Source organism: Fukomys damarensis, unplaced genomic scaffold (assembly GCF_012274545.1).
Source record: "Fukomys damarensis isolate Sample0158 unplaced genomic scaffold, DMR_v1.0_HiC HiC_scaffold_23, whole genome shotgun sequence".
In the NCBI taxonomy this organism is placed as follows: Eukaryota; Metazoa; Chordata; class Mammalia; order Rodentia; family Bathyergidae; genus Fukomys; species Fukomys damarensis.
The window spans coordinates 9,555,427-9,570,970 of NW_022900935.1; the positions used below are offsets into that span (position 1 = coordinate 9,555,427).

At 49.4% G+C, this 15,544-nt stretch overlaps 1 protein-coding gene and 1 non-coding gene across 2 annotated transcripts; both read left to right on the top strand.

Annotated features, from left to right (window-relative positions):
* The first annotated feature begins 1,079 nt into the window (after positions 1-1,079).
* Positions 1,080-15,397, top strand: Hmgcl (3-hydroxy-3-methylglutaryl-CoA lyase). Its single transcript, XM_010625957.3, has 9 exons — positions 1,080-1,186; positions 4,294-4,377; positions 6,688-6,795; positions 7,681-7,776; positions 9,054-9,202; positions 10,634-10,697; positions 11,479-11,667; positions 13,344-13,469; positions 14,716-15,397. The coding sequence occupies exons 1-9, from the start codon at positions 1,127-1,129 to the stop codon at positions 14,815-14,817; spliced, it is 978 nt and encodes a 325-aa protein (XP_010624259.1). The 5' UTR covers positions 1,080-1,126; the 3' UTR covers positions 14,818-15,397.
* Positions 8,463-8,569, top strand: LOC117287468. The gene has a single exon (XR_004518764.1). It is a non-coding gene; the product is annotated as a U6 spliceosomal RNA (small nuclear RNA).
* Positions 15,398-15,544: the final 147 nt, after the last annotated feature.

Here is a 15,544-nt window from a genome sequence, read left to right on the forward strand (position 1 = left end):
AGTCCTAGCATATGGGAGGCTGAGGCAGGAGAATCGCTGTGAGCTCAAGGCCAGCCTGAACTGCATAAGGAAACCTTGCCTCAAAGTGACAAAAAAAATCATACCCACAAGATTGATATTACAACCAGTTAGTGGGACACAACGTGAAGATTGGAAAATGCTGCTCTAAGCATTCAATTTCTTTGCTTCCGGCTACTGCACATGCTCAGTCCTCTGTGTGGAAAGCTTTGCCTGCATTCTCTTCCCCGGGATGGATCTTATTCCTTCTTGAAGCATCCATCAAAATGTATTTCCCAGGGAGGGAAACACACTTTACCTATTCACCAAATGGTGGACACAGTTTGATTCCATGTCCTGTTTATTGTGATTAAAGTTTCCATGGGGATGGAAATCCAGATTTCCCTTCAATATGCCAATCTCGCTTTCTTTGGAGATTAATAGATAATAGATAGAGTGGTAAATTGCTTGGTCGTGTGGTAGCTCTATTTTTAATTTTCTTAGAAATTTCCATATTATTTTCTATAAACGATGTACTAATTTGCATTCCCACCAGTTGTGCATGGGTGTCTTTTTTATCACAACCACTCTAACACTTGCTATGGTCTTTTGCAACGCAGTCATTCTTTTGTTTGGGTTTGGGGTTGTTTTGTTTTGTTTTGTTTTTGAGATAAGAGTCTCACTGTGTAGTTCTGCCTGGCCTAGAACTCACTCTGTAGCCCAGACTGGCCTGGAACTCGCTGAGATCCTCCTGCCTCAGCCTCCCACATGGGGAATTACAGGTTCGCGCCGCCACCCCCGGCTTCTTTTGCTTTTTAATTTCAGCCATTTGGGTGGATGCATATAGTTACTTATCTTGGTTATGGACTACAAACATGTATTAATTTAAAAAATTGAAATAGGGCCGGGGATTTAAGCTCAGTGGTTCCGCCGCGTGTCTCCCCAGTTCAATCCCCGGTACCAGAAACAAACAAACAAAAAAATTGAAACAAAAATAAAAGCAACATGAACTCATAGCAGAGCGGCGCAGGGCATCTGACGTCATGCCCAAGGCCCCGCCCAAGTCCAGTCCACGCCCACCTGCGGTCATGTGCGCGCAGCGGGCGGCCGCAGAGGAAGCCGGTCCAAGATGGCGGGCGTGAGGCGTGTTCTTCCCCGGCGGCTGGTGGGCTTGGCGTCCCTTAGGGCTGTAAGTGCCCAGGCGGCGGCCCCACAGGCACCGTGACGGTCGGGTTCGGGGATTTGGCCCGTGGCGTGGCGGCTGCTTCCCGTGGGGCGAAGCCCGTCACTTTCTGGCCAGAACTGGGAGGGTGTTGAAGTTTTGGACCCGCCCTGTCTCAGAGCCCTTGGTAGTGTGGGGAAACTGAGGCCCGCTGAAGCGAAGCGATCTTTTCGGATCATGGAGACCTGAGACGACATCCTGGATGTCCTGATTCTCTGTCCAGGGATCCTCCCCGTCGCCCTGGCTTCTTTCTTCCTCTTATTGATCCTCAGACCTTTCCAATGCTTCATTAGTGAAAAACACGAACACCCTTCCCCTTCCGTGTGGAAAAAGCAAGGTCACTCTGTTCCTGCCTTCGTTTCTAGCTTCTGTTGTTTTAGGGACTTTGGGGGAGAATTTGGATGGAGTGGGGCCAGGCTGTGATTCCCTTCAGATTGCCCTTTGATTCTGTTCGAACCTGATGTTTTGCTCAGTGAGTGCAGGGAAGGTGTAGCCGAGCCAGCTGTGTAAAGGGTTAAATAAATTGTGTTGGTTAAAGCGTGTGCCAGTGTGGTCTTACTGCTCTCTAGGTTCAGTGACAGGGTTTTACTCTTCAGAAACCTCAGTTTTCTCACCTGTGAAATGGATATTACGGTCATATTGGAGATTAGAGAAAATGTAGATCAAGCATTTGGCATTGTTCTGGCTCTTAATAAACGATCAATCGGTGGTATTTTTTTACCTTCGAGTTTGGAAGTAGTTATATCTACAGTGCGGAAAATTACACTCTCCTGGCAGTGGGTTCCTCAGAAAGACACTTTCATGTTTTTAGGCTGCTCACCTCCATCAGCTGCACGTGTGTAAAATGAAAATGGCATCAGTTTATGGCCCCAGGGAAAACAACAAAAGCCTTATATAATGAAATGATTCCCCATGAGGTTACTAGCATGGTTTAGTATCAGAACCAGATCTGGTCTCAAGTCCAAGCTATGTCACTTTCTAGATGTGTGATTTTGAGTAATCTTTCGAAGGCCTAGTTTCATCCTGGGTGTTGGATAGTCCCTGCCCGGACGCACCGATGCCAGTGGTTTGGCACTGGATGTTAGCCGTTGTTTACTGTTGGTGTTGATATAGACACTATAGCTCAGGACAGGGCAACACAGTGGTTATGTTGTTAGAGAAGATCATCTCTGAGCAGAATTCTACATTAAGAAGGATCTGAGCATTTAACCAGAATAGAACTGACCTGCCTGGTGGTAAAGAGGCAACAGCGATGGCTTAGGGGTTAGGGATATGCACTTGTCGAGCCACACTGCCAGGTTCTGATGTTCCTCGGTGACTAGCTAGCCGTGTATCTTGGAAGAGTTCATCTCTGTGCCTCACATTTCTCCCAGCTAAATGGGGATTATGATAGTCCTAAATTGCTGAGAGGGAGAGATGAGTGAATAGGTAAAGGTCTCTTAGAAGTCCTTGCTGAATAGTAAGCACTTAATAAATGTGACTTATTGTATAAAGATTTGTTATGGGCAAGGAAGTGGAACTGAGTTTTATCTTGTTCTCCAAAAGAAATTTGGAAGCAGGTATTGCATTCTTTCAACAAAATTAAATTATCTGTTAAAACCTATTACATAGTAGAACCTTGGAAATGCACCGGTTCGTAAAAGAAGACCTGCCTCGTGGAACTCAAGTTCCACTGGAATACTTTTAGGGTAATAGACCAGGAGAAGCAAATATCTCTATTGGAGGGACGTTCAAGTTGCAGGGACCTTCCCGCTCAGTCTGCTGGCTTCATAAAGCAGTGGTTTATCACCTTAGTCCAGAAGAAGCTTTGCTGTCTAGAACCAGGGCCACTTAGGTGAGTTGTCAAGTTTCAGCTGGCTCAAGGCAGAGTATATTTCCTTCCTTACAGGTCTCGGGGGATTGGGATCCTTGGCAGAATATACAGCATACTTCCTCCCTTGCCTCACTTCAGTATGTTATACAGGTGAAATCTGGTAAAATGAAGTTGATTTGAAGAGTTATGTTAAGGGTAGAGGAAAAGAAGCCCTGTGATACTTGCCCTGTGTTACTGGGTGGGGAGGAGGGCTAGATATGGGGCGAACTATATAAAGGAGATTTGAGGCTTTTTAAAAAAATATTTTTAACCTCCCTCAGGGGCATCTTCTCTCAGACTTCTTTCTCCCTCTTCCCATCAGCCTAGGATTAGAACAGATCTCTCCTATATCCAAGCATGCTGCAGGATCCAGAGCTCACTGGTTTGTGGTTTCAAGTAACGGGGCCCCGGCCCTGGGGATGGAGATGAGGACCTTGTGCTTGTGAGACAGGCACTGCTGAGCTAAATCCACAGCCCCTTTCAGTAACTTTAATCGGTGCCTCCCGTGTGGCAGGCTCAGTGCCAAACAGTGGGAATGAGGTTGAGGCAGACGAGGTCTCTGAACAGCTTCATGCTGTTGCCGGAAACCTCAAGTAAGCATATTGGCTGTGCTCTGAAGGAAATAACAACTGCAGTCCTAAAGCAGAAAATAGCGGAGGTGAGGGGATCAACAGCCATGCAGACTGGTCAGAGGAGGCCTCTGCGACTGAAGGGTGAGAGGAAGATGTGAGCAGAGCACCGACAGTTCTGCTGTGGGAGAGAAGTGAGGGGCTGGAGCAAAGCCACAAGGCTGGGTTGAGTTTCCCGGGAGCCTCTAGGCCACAGCAGACAGGAAGGGGACTAGTCAGGAACCGGCTTAAACAACAGGATGGGCACATGGGACAACTTTTATAGAGCTAGAAAGGGTGAAGTCAGACAGGCTTTATAGGAGAAATTAGAGTTCTCTCGGGGACAGTTGAGAGGTGCAGATAGTGTTACACGGCCAGCTGGAAGTGCGTCCGGATCTCAGGGAAGAGCCTGTACTCGGATGCGAGCCTTGCCCATTGGTGTTCGTCAGTGCAGTCTGCTTTTTGATCCTAAGAGAGACCACACACAAATTAAACAGTAAAAAATAGTCCCTCTTGTCTCAGTAGCAGTGAATAAGGATGCATCCTGTCAGAATGGTTCCTGTGGTAAATGGTGACAATTTCTTTCCCTTTTTGTTTCCCCTTTTAAACCAAAGGTCAGCACCTTATCTATGGGCACTTTCCCAAAGCAGGTGAAAATTGTGGAAGTTGGTCCCCGAGATGGTCTACAAAATGAAAAGGTAAAGATGGAAATCAACCAAAAAATAAAAATGTCTCTGGCATCTGCTTTGGAATTTCATATGGCAGGGAAATTGGGTCAAATACACTAGGGACTTTTCATAAAATGGAACATTATAAAGCTGTTAATGTAAGAATATATTGAGTAACTCAAGGTTATAAGATAACACCCATATTCAGTTTTATACTTTAAGAAACAAAGCTTCTGTGTATGGAAACATTTACCTGGGAAACAGTGTAAAATAGTGCAGTCCCACAGAACTTTCTGTAGAAGTTTCAGTTTCTTGTCTGATTGAGGAACCAAACTTGTGTATAATTTTAAGCAATTTAAATTTAAACAACCACACATGGCTAGCAACTAGCAAATTGTATGTAGAAAGTATGTAGAAATATATATACATTTTTTTTTTTTAAGAGAAGCCTTTTTTAGAGGCTGAGGCAGGAGGATCGCTGTAAGTTCAAGACCAGCCTGGGGTTACATAGTGAGTTTCAGATCAGTCTCAAATACATAGTGAGACCCTGTCTCAAAAAACCAAAAAAAAAAAAAGGGCTGAGGATTTGAGTCAGTGGTTCCAGTGCCGGCCTTGCAAGCACAAGGACCCGAGTTCGATCCCCGGTACCAAAAAAAAAAAAGCCTTTTTTAGCCAGGAATGGTGGCCCAAGACTGTAATCCCAACACTTGGGAGACTGAGGCAGGAAAATCACTGTGGGTTCAAGGCCAGCCTGGACTACCCAGTGAGCCCCTGTCCCAAAAAACCAAAAAAAAAAAAAGCCTTTTTTAGCCAGGTATGGTGGCCCAAGACTGTAATCCCAACACTTGGGAGACTGAGGCAGGAAAATCACTGTGCGTTCAAGGCCAGCCTGGACTACCCAGTGAGACCCTGTCCTGAAAATTAATTAATTAATTAATTAATTGAAAGCTTTTTCTCCTTTTTTTAAAAAAAGCATGACCAGCTTGGTTTTAATTGTGAATACTTTTTGGAGGCAGTAGTGTGGAGGCTCCCTGAGGGCAGCATCTAGTTTGTTGTGATACTGCTATGTCCCCAGCATCCAACATCATGCCTGAATACAAGGCTTTTAGAAATTGTTTGTAACTGGGCCTGGTGGCACATTCCTGTGATTCTACTACCTGGGAGGCTGAGGCAGCAGGTTTACAAATTCAAGCCCAGCCTGGACAACTTAGTGACTTGTGAGACCCTCTCTTAAAATAAAACTTTTTTAAAAGAGGGCCTGGGGGTACAGCTCAGTGGAAAAGCCCTGGGTTCAATCCCCAGTACCACCAAAACAAAAGTGTTAAACAAGCAACAGCTTTTGTGAGCTACTTGAGAGGATAATTTGAACCTGTGAGTTTAAAACCAGGGGCAACGCAATAAGGCCCCATCTCAAAACCAAACCCAAAACCAGGTGTATTAAATTAAATCAGCAAGAGAGAAATTTGAGGGGCCAGGTGGGTGGACCTGGTGAGATGAACCTAGAGTTCTGAGAATTTTGACCTAATCTTTGGTGCTAAGGAGCTACAGAAGGCTATTATTTGTTTTTTTGAGACAATTCTCGCTATATAGTTCGTGCTGGCCTTGAATTCAGTATGTAGCCCAGGCTAGCCTTGAACTCACAATGATCCTCTTGCCTCACCTTCCCCAATGTGGGTATTATAGGCGTGAACCACCATACCTGGCCCAGAAGGCTTTTAAACAGGAAAATGAAACAATGGAGGCTGTGGTTTTGGAAGATTCCCATGTAGGAAGATTTGGTAGAATGAGAGCATGCCGTGCATCCATGAGATGATGGCTGTAGATTTGCAGAGAGGAATCATAGAATCTGTGCGTGACTAGGTGTCGGGGAGGGAGAGAAGGAGGCTTCAGGCAGAGCACTTGAGCGCAAAGTCCTGTGCTGTTAGGAGCTAGAAAAGGGGGAAAGGGAGGGTGTGGTACTTTGGGACTCCATCCTGTAGGACCCAGACAGCATGAGTCATCTGTACCCTTCCAGACTGTGCACCCCGGTCTCAATTTGTCTATGATGGGGCCATAACTTAGCATACATTTAGTTAAGGAAAAGTCTGGATGGTAGAAAAATACTATTTCCATGAAGACACTAACTCCTTTTCAGATGAGAAGCTGTTGCCACTGTGACACACACTCTGTGGATCTATAAGACAAGCCTTGTACCCCATCATCAGCATTGGCAGGATACCATGTGAATTTATGTTAGCATTTGAAAGTCAAGACATTGAGGTGCTGGCTGCAGCAAAAGCTGGGAGCCAGCCGGTACTGTGTGCTGACCTACCTTTTCTGCTGTCTCTCTCTCCAATGTAGAATGTTGTACCTACACCAGTGAAAATCAAGCTGATAGACATGCTTTCGGAAGCAGGACTTCCTGTCATAGAAGCCACCAGCTTTGTGTCTCCCAAGTGGGTTCCTCAGGTGAGCCCCAGACTTGGGAAGAGGCCTTTCCTGGACGAGAGCGTGGGAAGTCTTGTGTTGGCTCTTGAAGCCAGCGGAAGTTGGGAGCATAGGTTCCCATGGCTTTGGCTTTGAGAGGTCTCAGGCGATTCCCAGCACTGAGTTGCACCGAAAGGACATGACTTGGCCAAGGTGCTATGTGTGTGTGTGCTGAGTTCAGTCTCAGCGGTGCCCAGCTTTCTGGTGACTTTGGTATGGCCTTTCCAGGTTGCAGATGGCCTAGCAGGTCTCTTCCATTTTTAAAAATCTAGTCTCAGCCGGGCGTGGTGGCACACACCTATAATCCCAGCACTCCAGAGGCTGAGGCAGGAATCACTATGAGTTCCAGACCAGCCTGGGCTACGTAGTGAGTTCCAGGTCAGTCTCAACTACATAGTGAGACCCTGTCTCAAAAAACCAACACACACACACACACACACACACACACACACACACACAATCTAGACTCTCCATGCCTATGCAATAAAAGACATCTTGCTTCACAAAGCTGGGCAACTGGAAAAGAAAGAACCTGGTACGAAATGAGCATTAAATAATGAGGAGTGGAGCAGTGCCTGGCTGGAGAATGTTTTAGGCAAATGGCAAGTGGTGGTTTTACTGCTGGTGCTGCTTCCACGAAACTGGTGGTATCAGCCGTAAGGAGAAATCGGGGATCTTGCTCAAACCCATGGGCCTCCAGGCCACACAGCATTCACAGATGGTAAACATGATGGGAAACTCAGCCCTGTAGAAGACTTACTGTCCACATGGGCTGGAGAGCAGAGACTCTGGGGAAAAGGCTTTCTCTAACTTAGGGCTCTCTTCCTGCCTTGGTGATGACTGGGCTGTATGTCCTTTGGCTCCTAGATGGCTGACCACACTGAAGTTTTAAAGGGCATTCAGAAGTTTCCTGGCATCAGCTACCCAGTCCTGACTCCAAATATGAAAGGCTTTGAGGCAGCGGTAAGAGGACAGCTTGTTGGTGGGGGTCCTAGGGTAAGATTGATGGTGTTTGTCCCCGTGGTTCCCTGTCCTGGAATGTCTGTCTGAACATCCTGTCTGTGGTGGTTACTGGCACCATTGTATCCTGGGGCAGTCTTGGCCCTGCTGCTCACTGCTTTGTGAGCCTGACAAGTTGTTAACTTCTCTGAGCCTCAGTTCTGCCTATAAAGTAGGATGAATGGTAGTGCCCGATGTTGAGAAGATTTCAGAAAATAGCTTACACATGGTTTGCTTAGCAAGAGCCCGGCATATGACAAGTGCAGAGAAAATGCTAGCTCTTCAGAGGAAGGTAACCAGGTTCTCCTGAGAGTTTCAGCAGTAGTTCTGCCATCTGCCAGCCTACCATTTTTCTAGACAGCAGACAGCATCCCTGCTAGGTGTTGGTTCTCTATTTAGGCAGAAGGCTCCTTTCAAGTGTGGATTTCAGGATAGTAACAGTGGCAGCAGTGGTGTTCCTTGGGAAATGTTAAAGTTGTTGGAACCTTGGGGTTCCAGGGATGGAACCTGGGTCCTCACCTTGCTGGGCAAGTGCTCTAATAACTGAGCCACACCCCCAGCTGTGGTTTATTCTGAGGTAGAGTTCACTGTGTACTTCCTAGATCTGCTGTGACAAAGTACTACAAACTGGGTGATTTAAAACAAGAATAGTGCTCGCTCTGGCAGCATACGTACTAAAACTAAGACGATACAGAGAAGATTAGCATGGCCCCTGCACAAGGGTGCCATGAAAATTTGTAAACTGTTCCATATTTTTTGGACCACAAAAAATAAAAAATTAAGAATGCATTTATTCTCTCACATTCTGGAGGCCAGAAGCTCAGAATCAAGGTGTCAGTAGGGCTGGTTCCTTCTGAGAACTCAGAGAGTACCCCCAGCCTCTCCCAGGCACCGCTGATGGCCTCCAGCCCTGGCACCCTTGGCTGGTCGATGCATCACCCTGGGGACTGCGCCTTTTCACATGGGCTGCTCTTCTGTCTCTGACGTCACACAGCCGTCTTCTCTTAAGGTCACCAGTCACAGCGGATAAGAAGCCCACCCTCTTCCCGCGTGGCCTCCTCTTTCCTAATTACATCGCAATGACCATGTTTCCAAATAAGGTCACATTGTGAGTGTCTGGAGCTTAAGACTTCAGCACATCTTCTTAAGGGGACACAGCCCAGCCTGTAACGTTCCCTGACCTTTCCCACAATGTCAGTGACCCTTGAAAGGTGCTGAGGGAACTCCCTGGGCGTTGGCAGGTGGCTGCTGGCGCCAAGGAAGTAAGCGTCTTCGGAGCTGCCTCGGAGCTGTTCTCAAAGAAGAATATCAACTGCTCCATAGAGGAGAGCTTCCATCGCATGGGTGAGGTCCTGCAGGCCGCGCAGGCTGCCGGGATTCCTGTGCGGGGGTGAGTCAGGCCACACTGCATCCCCTCGTGTCCCCTCAGCGCCCTCCTTGGGGGGCTCAGTTCTGACCCCAGCTGTCCTCCCCCACCACAAGTTCCTTGTCCCGCTGGGGCAGCCCACCCGCCACACCCCAGGGAAATGTGGTCCACACCTCCTGACAGGTGCTTTGCTCACCTCAGAATTCAGTCAGTGCACCAGCATCACCCGGCAGGACAGGGCATGAGATGGAGGTGAGTTTAGTCCCGGCTTCTGCACAAGCTCCTGACACGTCCCTCGGCGCTCCTGAGGCTCAGTCCCAACAGCAGCGCCTGCAGGTATTGGTGTGAAATGTCTGAAACCTCCACCTTCCCGTGATGAGAGTGAGGTCAGGCTCCTGTCAGGTTACACAGCAGCCGCATCTTCAGAAGCTCACATCTGTCACTCCTGAAAAAACCCTTCAGTGGCTGGCCAAGTTCAGGCTTCTTTTTTCCTTGCAGTTGTAGGGATTAAAACCAGGGTCTTCTCACTGAACTACATCCCCAGGCCCTTTTTTCTTTTTTATTTGGGGAGAGGTGTTTTTTTTTTTTTTTGTACTGGGGATCAAACTCAGGACCTCGTACTTGTTTTTGGTTTTTTGAAATATTATCTGGAAGGCTAGCCTTGAAGTCACAGCAGTCCTGCTTCAGCCTTTTGAGGGCTGGGACTACAGGCGTGCTCAGAATTCCCAGCTCAGAATTTTTCCTTTCCCATGCTGGGGATCAGACCCAGTGCTTTGTGTGTGTTAAGTGCATACCCTGCCACTGAGCTACATCCTCAGCTGAGTTCAGTCGTTTTGATGTGGTTTACAGGACTTGCATGATTCAGTTCCTGCCACTTACTGTGACTTTGTTGTTTATGGTTCCTTTCTGTACATCACCCTTTAGCCCACCTGGAGTTTCTTTCCATTCGCCACATGTCTGCTCTCTTGCCTTGGGCCTTTGTACTCGCTCTTTATAGACTCAGAACCTGCGTAGCCTACCTCATTCCTGTTTGGGTCCACTGTGGATGTCGGTTCCTCTGAGAAGCCTGCCTTGTCCCTCAGTGCGAGTTGGTGCCCTTCTCCTGGGCTGCCATAATCCCCCATGTCCTAGAATGTGACATTTAGCTGCTTATTAAATCCTTCCCTCCCCAGCTGTGCTTTCCGCAAGCACAAGCCCCTGTCCGTCTGCTCCCTGGTGTGCCCTGCTCTCCAGCAGGGTCGCGTGCAGAGAAAATGCCCTGTCCAGTGACTGTCTCCTCCTGAGCGCTGGCCCAGCTTCTGCCTCAGGGTCCGCTTTTCCCATCAGGTGCACACTCACACTGCCCTCTCTGGCTCCTCCCAGGCCCCTGCGGGTCTTCCCACTCCGCCCTCCTGGACAGGGCCCTGCTGGCCGAAGAGCCTAGGGCACCGATGTCCTTCCTCCCCCTTCCTGCAGGTACGTCTCCTGTGTGCTCGGATGTCCCTATGAAGGGAAGATCTCCCCGGCTAAAGTAGCTGAGGTGTGTGTGGTGGGTGGGGTGTGCTGCGTGGAGGTGTCCTCAGAGGGCCTTGTCCAGCAGCCCCAGGGTTCCTAGTAATGGGTTGATGCCCAGGAGATCCCAGGGCCCGAATGGAGTTTGAGCATTTCAGGAGCTTATGTCATTTCACCTCAGAATTTCTGCAAATTTGTTATTCTCCCATTTTAGAGTTGAAACAAACTAAAGACACCCAGGTTGCAAATGGTAAAGTCAGGCCTCAGACTACGTTTGTCCCCCTTTAAAGGCCATTTGTTTCCCAATACTGTGTGGTGTCCTGATAAATGGTCACAGGGTCAGGTGAGTGTGCCACATACCTATAATGCCAGCACCCTGGAGGCTGAGGCAGGAGGATCTCCATAAGTTTGAGGCCAGCCTGGGCAACTCAGTGACTTAGCAAGATCCTGTCTCAAAAAAAAGGGCCTGGGGATGTAGCTTAGTGTGAAGGCCCTGGGTTCAGTCCCCAGTACTGAAAAAAAAGAGCAGATTGTAAATGAAAGATGGAGGGGCTGGGAGTATGGACTCAGTGATGAAGAATTTGTACAGTGCAGGGCCTGGGGCCGAGGGCCTGCCGCAGTGGCTCGCTCTGCTCCGCAGGGGAGGAATCTCTTCGTTCCCACTAGTGTTGTCAGGATCCTGGTGCCCAGGAGGAATCCAGTGCCTTAGACGTGCAGGTGACCAGCTGAGCCACAAATCCCCGCTTCCCAGCACTCCAGCCCCTACTGGGGGAATCGGGCCTTCTCCGTGTACTGGTTTGCTTTCTCAGGTCGCCAAGAAGTTGTACTCCATGGGCTGCTACGAGATCTCCCTGGGGGACACCATTGGTGTGGGCACCCCAGGGCTCATGAAGGACATGCTGTCGGCTGTCACGCGTGAGGTGCCTGTGGCTGCAGTGGCTGTGCACTGCCATGACACCTACGGCCAAGCCCTGGCCAACACCCTGATGGCTTTGCAGGTAACTAAAGGCACATGGCCGCTCTCCCAAAGGGCATGAGGACAGCTCAGTTCCACATGTCTGCTCACCAGTGTCAGTATGCCAGGGCCAGGCCAGCAGTAGTGGACAGAGAGCTGGTGACCTTGTCACACACTCGTGCTGGGGAGACAGTCACGGTCACCCTCCTGCTGTGTCATGAAGGATGCCAGGAAGTGAAGCATGGGGTGGGAAGCACCCATCCCACCTGCAGGGTCGGGGAAGATTTGGCCAAAGAGACCTGAGCCAGGCTCAAGGCTCGAAGGACAGGAGGAAGTTGAGCAGTGAAAAGGGGAAGAGGATGGGGGCCCGAGAACTGCAGTAAGAGACGTGGGTTTCGGGTAGGGATGCACCCCACCCCACCCAGTTCCCAGCTTCTAGAAGTCGGGGAGAGAGGAAGAGCCAGCAGAGAATGGACCTACAGCCGGGCCCGATGGCACACACCTGTAATCCCAGCACTCAGGAGGCTGAGCCAGGAGAATTGCCACAAGTTTAAGGCCAGCCTGAGCTACATAGTGAGTTCAATGCTAGCCAGAATTACAGAGCAAGACCCTGTCTCAAAAAAGCAAGCAAGCAAACAAAAAAGATTGGTCTGGGACTGGGGATTTAGCTCAGTGGTTCCGGAGCCTGCCTCGAAAGCACAAGGACCTGAGTTCGATCCCCAGTACCACCAAAAAAAAAATTGGTCTGAGGCCTCTGGAAGTCAGATGTGTCAGAGGAAAACCAGGGCACTGTGTGAAGAAAGTGTTTAGGATAACACTCCTGGTTGTCGTACAGAAGATGGCAGCCTGGGCTTTGGATATGAGTAGCTGTGTGGAGGTCACCAGTGACCTTGGCCAGGGCTGCTGCAGTGGAAGAGTTGTAGGGAGAAATCCTCATTCAGAATGGGCTCGGGTTAGAAAGGCAGAGCTAACGAGTAGGGATTGCTCCTTTGAGGCCATTTCCTTTGAATGGGGCCAAAGAAATGGGAGATTGGAGCGGTCACCAAAAGAGGCTATGAAAGATGGCCCGATCCTAGCCTGCTTTTGCGAGAATGATGCAGCAGAGGGCGCAACAAGCCCAGGAGTCGGGGACAGCGGAGCAGTCAGGGTGGACCTGGAGAGCTCAGTCACCTCAGGAGTGGGAGCCGTCTGGCCCTGATTCAGGCAGTGGGTAGAGCGGCGGGGGGGTCTAATGATTGCATCTGTTTCCCCTGTGACTAAGGAAGCAGCTGAGACTGAGGATGGGGAAGGGATGGTGGAGGCAGAAGGAAAGGAGAACGAAGCAGTCACCGAGGAGAGTGGGAAGTGGCCAGCCCAGGGCCTGCCACGTGGGCCTCGCGTGGTTAGAGTGACAGCAGCCTGGGGCACCTGTGTGTGTGGGATTCGGTAAACAAAGGTTTGAGACACCAGTGGGTTTGGATTAGTGATCAGGGCCTCTGAGGAGGTAGCTTAATTTAGGCTCAGATCATCAGGGTGAGGAGGGGTCTAAAAAGGAAACCGTGAAGGAAAAAAGACACCTTCCAGGAAGCCAGGGAAGCCCCACCTTCCAGTGGGATTTTCACTCCCCAGACCTAAGCCGAAGGAAGAATGCCTCCCATAGCGCACCATCTCCGGCAGTGGCAGGGAGGTAGGACTGCAGGGGCAGTGGCAGCAGTGCTTCGACCACCCTTATGTTTTCAGATGGGAGTGAGTGTCGTGGACTCCTCCGTGGCAGGACTTGGAGGCTGCCCCTATGCACAGGGGGCATCAGGGAACCTGGCCACCGAGGACCTGGTCTACATGCTGACGGGTTTGGGGATTCACACGGTAAGCCCGCCTGCCCCTGGTCGTGGTAGCCTGAACTGACCAGGGTTTGGCCTGATGGCTCAGAAGCTGATCCATCCAGTGTTTGGGGTTGTTGGATGATGGGGGCGTTAAGAGCAGAGGTGCCAGGGTATTATGGATGTTTTTTATCTTACATTCCTGAAGGAGCAGAATATGATCAAACAAGGTCACGAACAGGCCCAAGAAGGCCAGGGGCCTAGCATGATGTCCCTGGTACGGTTCTGCGAGGCCCAGGGATTATGAAAAGAGCCCTGAAAAGGGCCAGGATCATGGTCTTTGTTTTGTTCTCTATAAGATGAAGGCGGTAGAATTAGACTCCACCCCCACAGGGCTCTTCCAGTCTGTAAGGACCCTAGTGACATAGAGGCCACATAGTATCTATGTTTTGAGATCCAATGAAATGGGACTTAGAACCTAGTTCTGCCCCTCACGGGTTGTATGACATTATTTGTTTTGATTTAGTTTTTTGAGACAGGCTCTCGTAATGCAGTTCACGCTGGCCTTAAATTCACTACATAGCCCAGGCTAGCCTCAAACTCAAGGCAACCCTCCTGCTTCAGCCTCCCAAGTGCTAGGATTACAGGTGTGTGCCACCATGCCTGGAGATGTCAGATTAGCTCACCTCTCTCAAACCTGAGAAGTGGAAATAATAACAGCACCAATCTCATATGCTGTGGTGAAGATTAAGTAAGAAAATACGTGACTGCTGGTGTAGCTCTGGGCAGAGCATATGCTTAGTGTGTGCAAGGCCCTGGTTCCATCCCCAGCACCAAAAATACAAATAAACAACAAAAACAGAAATTCTTGAACGCCAAGGTCAGAGCCAAGCACATAGAACACATTGGAACATGTGAGCTACTGTGAAAAAAGCTTGGCTTCCTAGTCTTCCAAGTTGGTATTTTTATTTCTATCCTTCTGCCTCACAGTCCTTCACTTCAGTATGCAACTTTTGACAACCAGGCCAAATTTGTGTGGCCCTGGCATGGAGATTCCCCCATTCCTGTAGTGCCACTCCTGATGGTCGCATCACAGACTTGCAAGGGAGAGCCAAAGGGATAACTCCACATGCCAGACAGACACGACCTCACAGGCAGCTGGTGTCCCATGGTCAGAAAGGAACAGGAGCCTGCTTGTTGTCACCTTTCCTTCTTCAGTGTCACACCGGGATGTCTCCCTGATACTGAGGGTGTGTCCTGACTCACTGCATCCTCTACTTTGTTTCTCCAAGGGTGTGAATTTCCAGAAGCTCCTGGAAGCTGGGGACTTCATCTGTCAAGTCTTGAACAGAAAAAACGGCTCCAAAGTGGCACAAGCTAGCTGTAAACTCTGAGCCCCTTGCCTCCCTGTAGACAGACTACAGATTGCATGGGAATAGGAGTGCACACAGATGAATCCTGGATGGGGAAATGGAAATGAAATGAAATTACAGGAGCAGGCACCTCTCCGCCCACTCTGCACACGGGGCTGTCCTGGCTGAAGTCCCGCCCTGTCCGGCCTTAGCGGGAGTGTGCAGCCTTGGTGGCGGGAAATCTCCCCTTTGGGTGGGCCCGTTGACCCCAAGTTGAGTTGCACTTGGGAACCTGCTTGGGATGATCCTTAAGTCTCGTTCTAGGTTCAGCCTGCCAGCTAGCTAACCTCTGGACAGCCCCACCCTGTCGGTTCTGTGGGGCCCATTACTGTCTTCTCAGGTTAAAAGGGGTGGAGCAGGTTGCTATAAACGGCCAGTGGCCTTCTGCTGTCTAGTGGTGAGGGGGGCTATCTGCCAACTCTTATCCATGGAAAACCTCTACTCTGAACATGATTTTTGAAAACAGCTGATGTAATTAAAGATTTAATTTTCCAGTGTATAGTTGTGCAGATTTATGTATTTATGAGAGCAGAGGAATAAAATCTCTGCAACATTGCATTCAGGGAAAAGTGTAGACTTTGAACTGGTTTATTTCTGGATTTCTTCCCTCTTCCTCTATCTGAGCCCCAGTGCATGGACTGCAAAACTGGCACAGGCTGCCCACTGGGTGGCCAGAACATCAGCTCCTCTGTGCCTGAGGGCAGCAGCA

What these genes read in the sequence shown, in the direction of transcription:
- Hmgcl (XM_010625957.3), top strand. Translation starts at nt 1,127, where the DNA reads ATGGCGGGCGTGAGGCGTGTTCTTCCCCGGCGGCTGGTGGGCTTGGCG. An exon ending in ACACCCTGATGGCTTTGCAG is followed by an intron (nt 11,668 to 13,343) that starts GTAACTAAAGGC and finishes TTATGTTTTCAG; the next exon opens with ATGGGAGTGAGTGTCGTGGA. An exon ending in CGGGTTTGGGGATTCACACG is followed by an intron (nt 13,470 to 14,715) that starts GTAAGCCCGCCT and finishes TGTTTCTCCAAG; the next exon opens with GGTGTGAATTTCCAGAAGCT.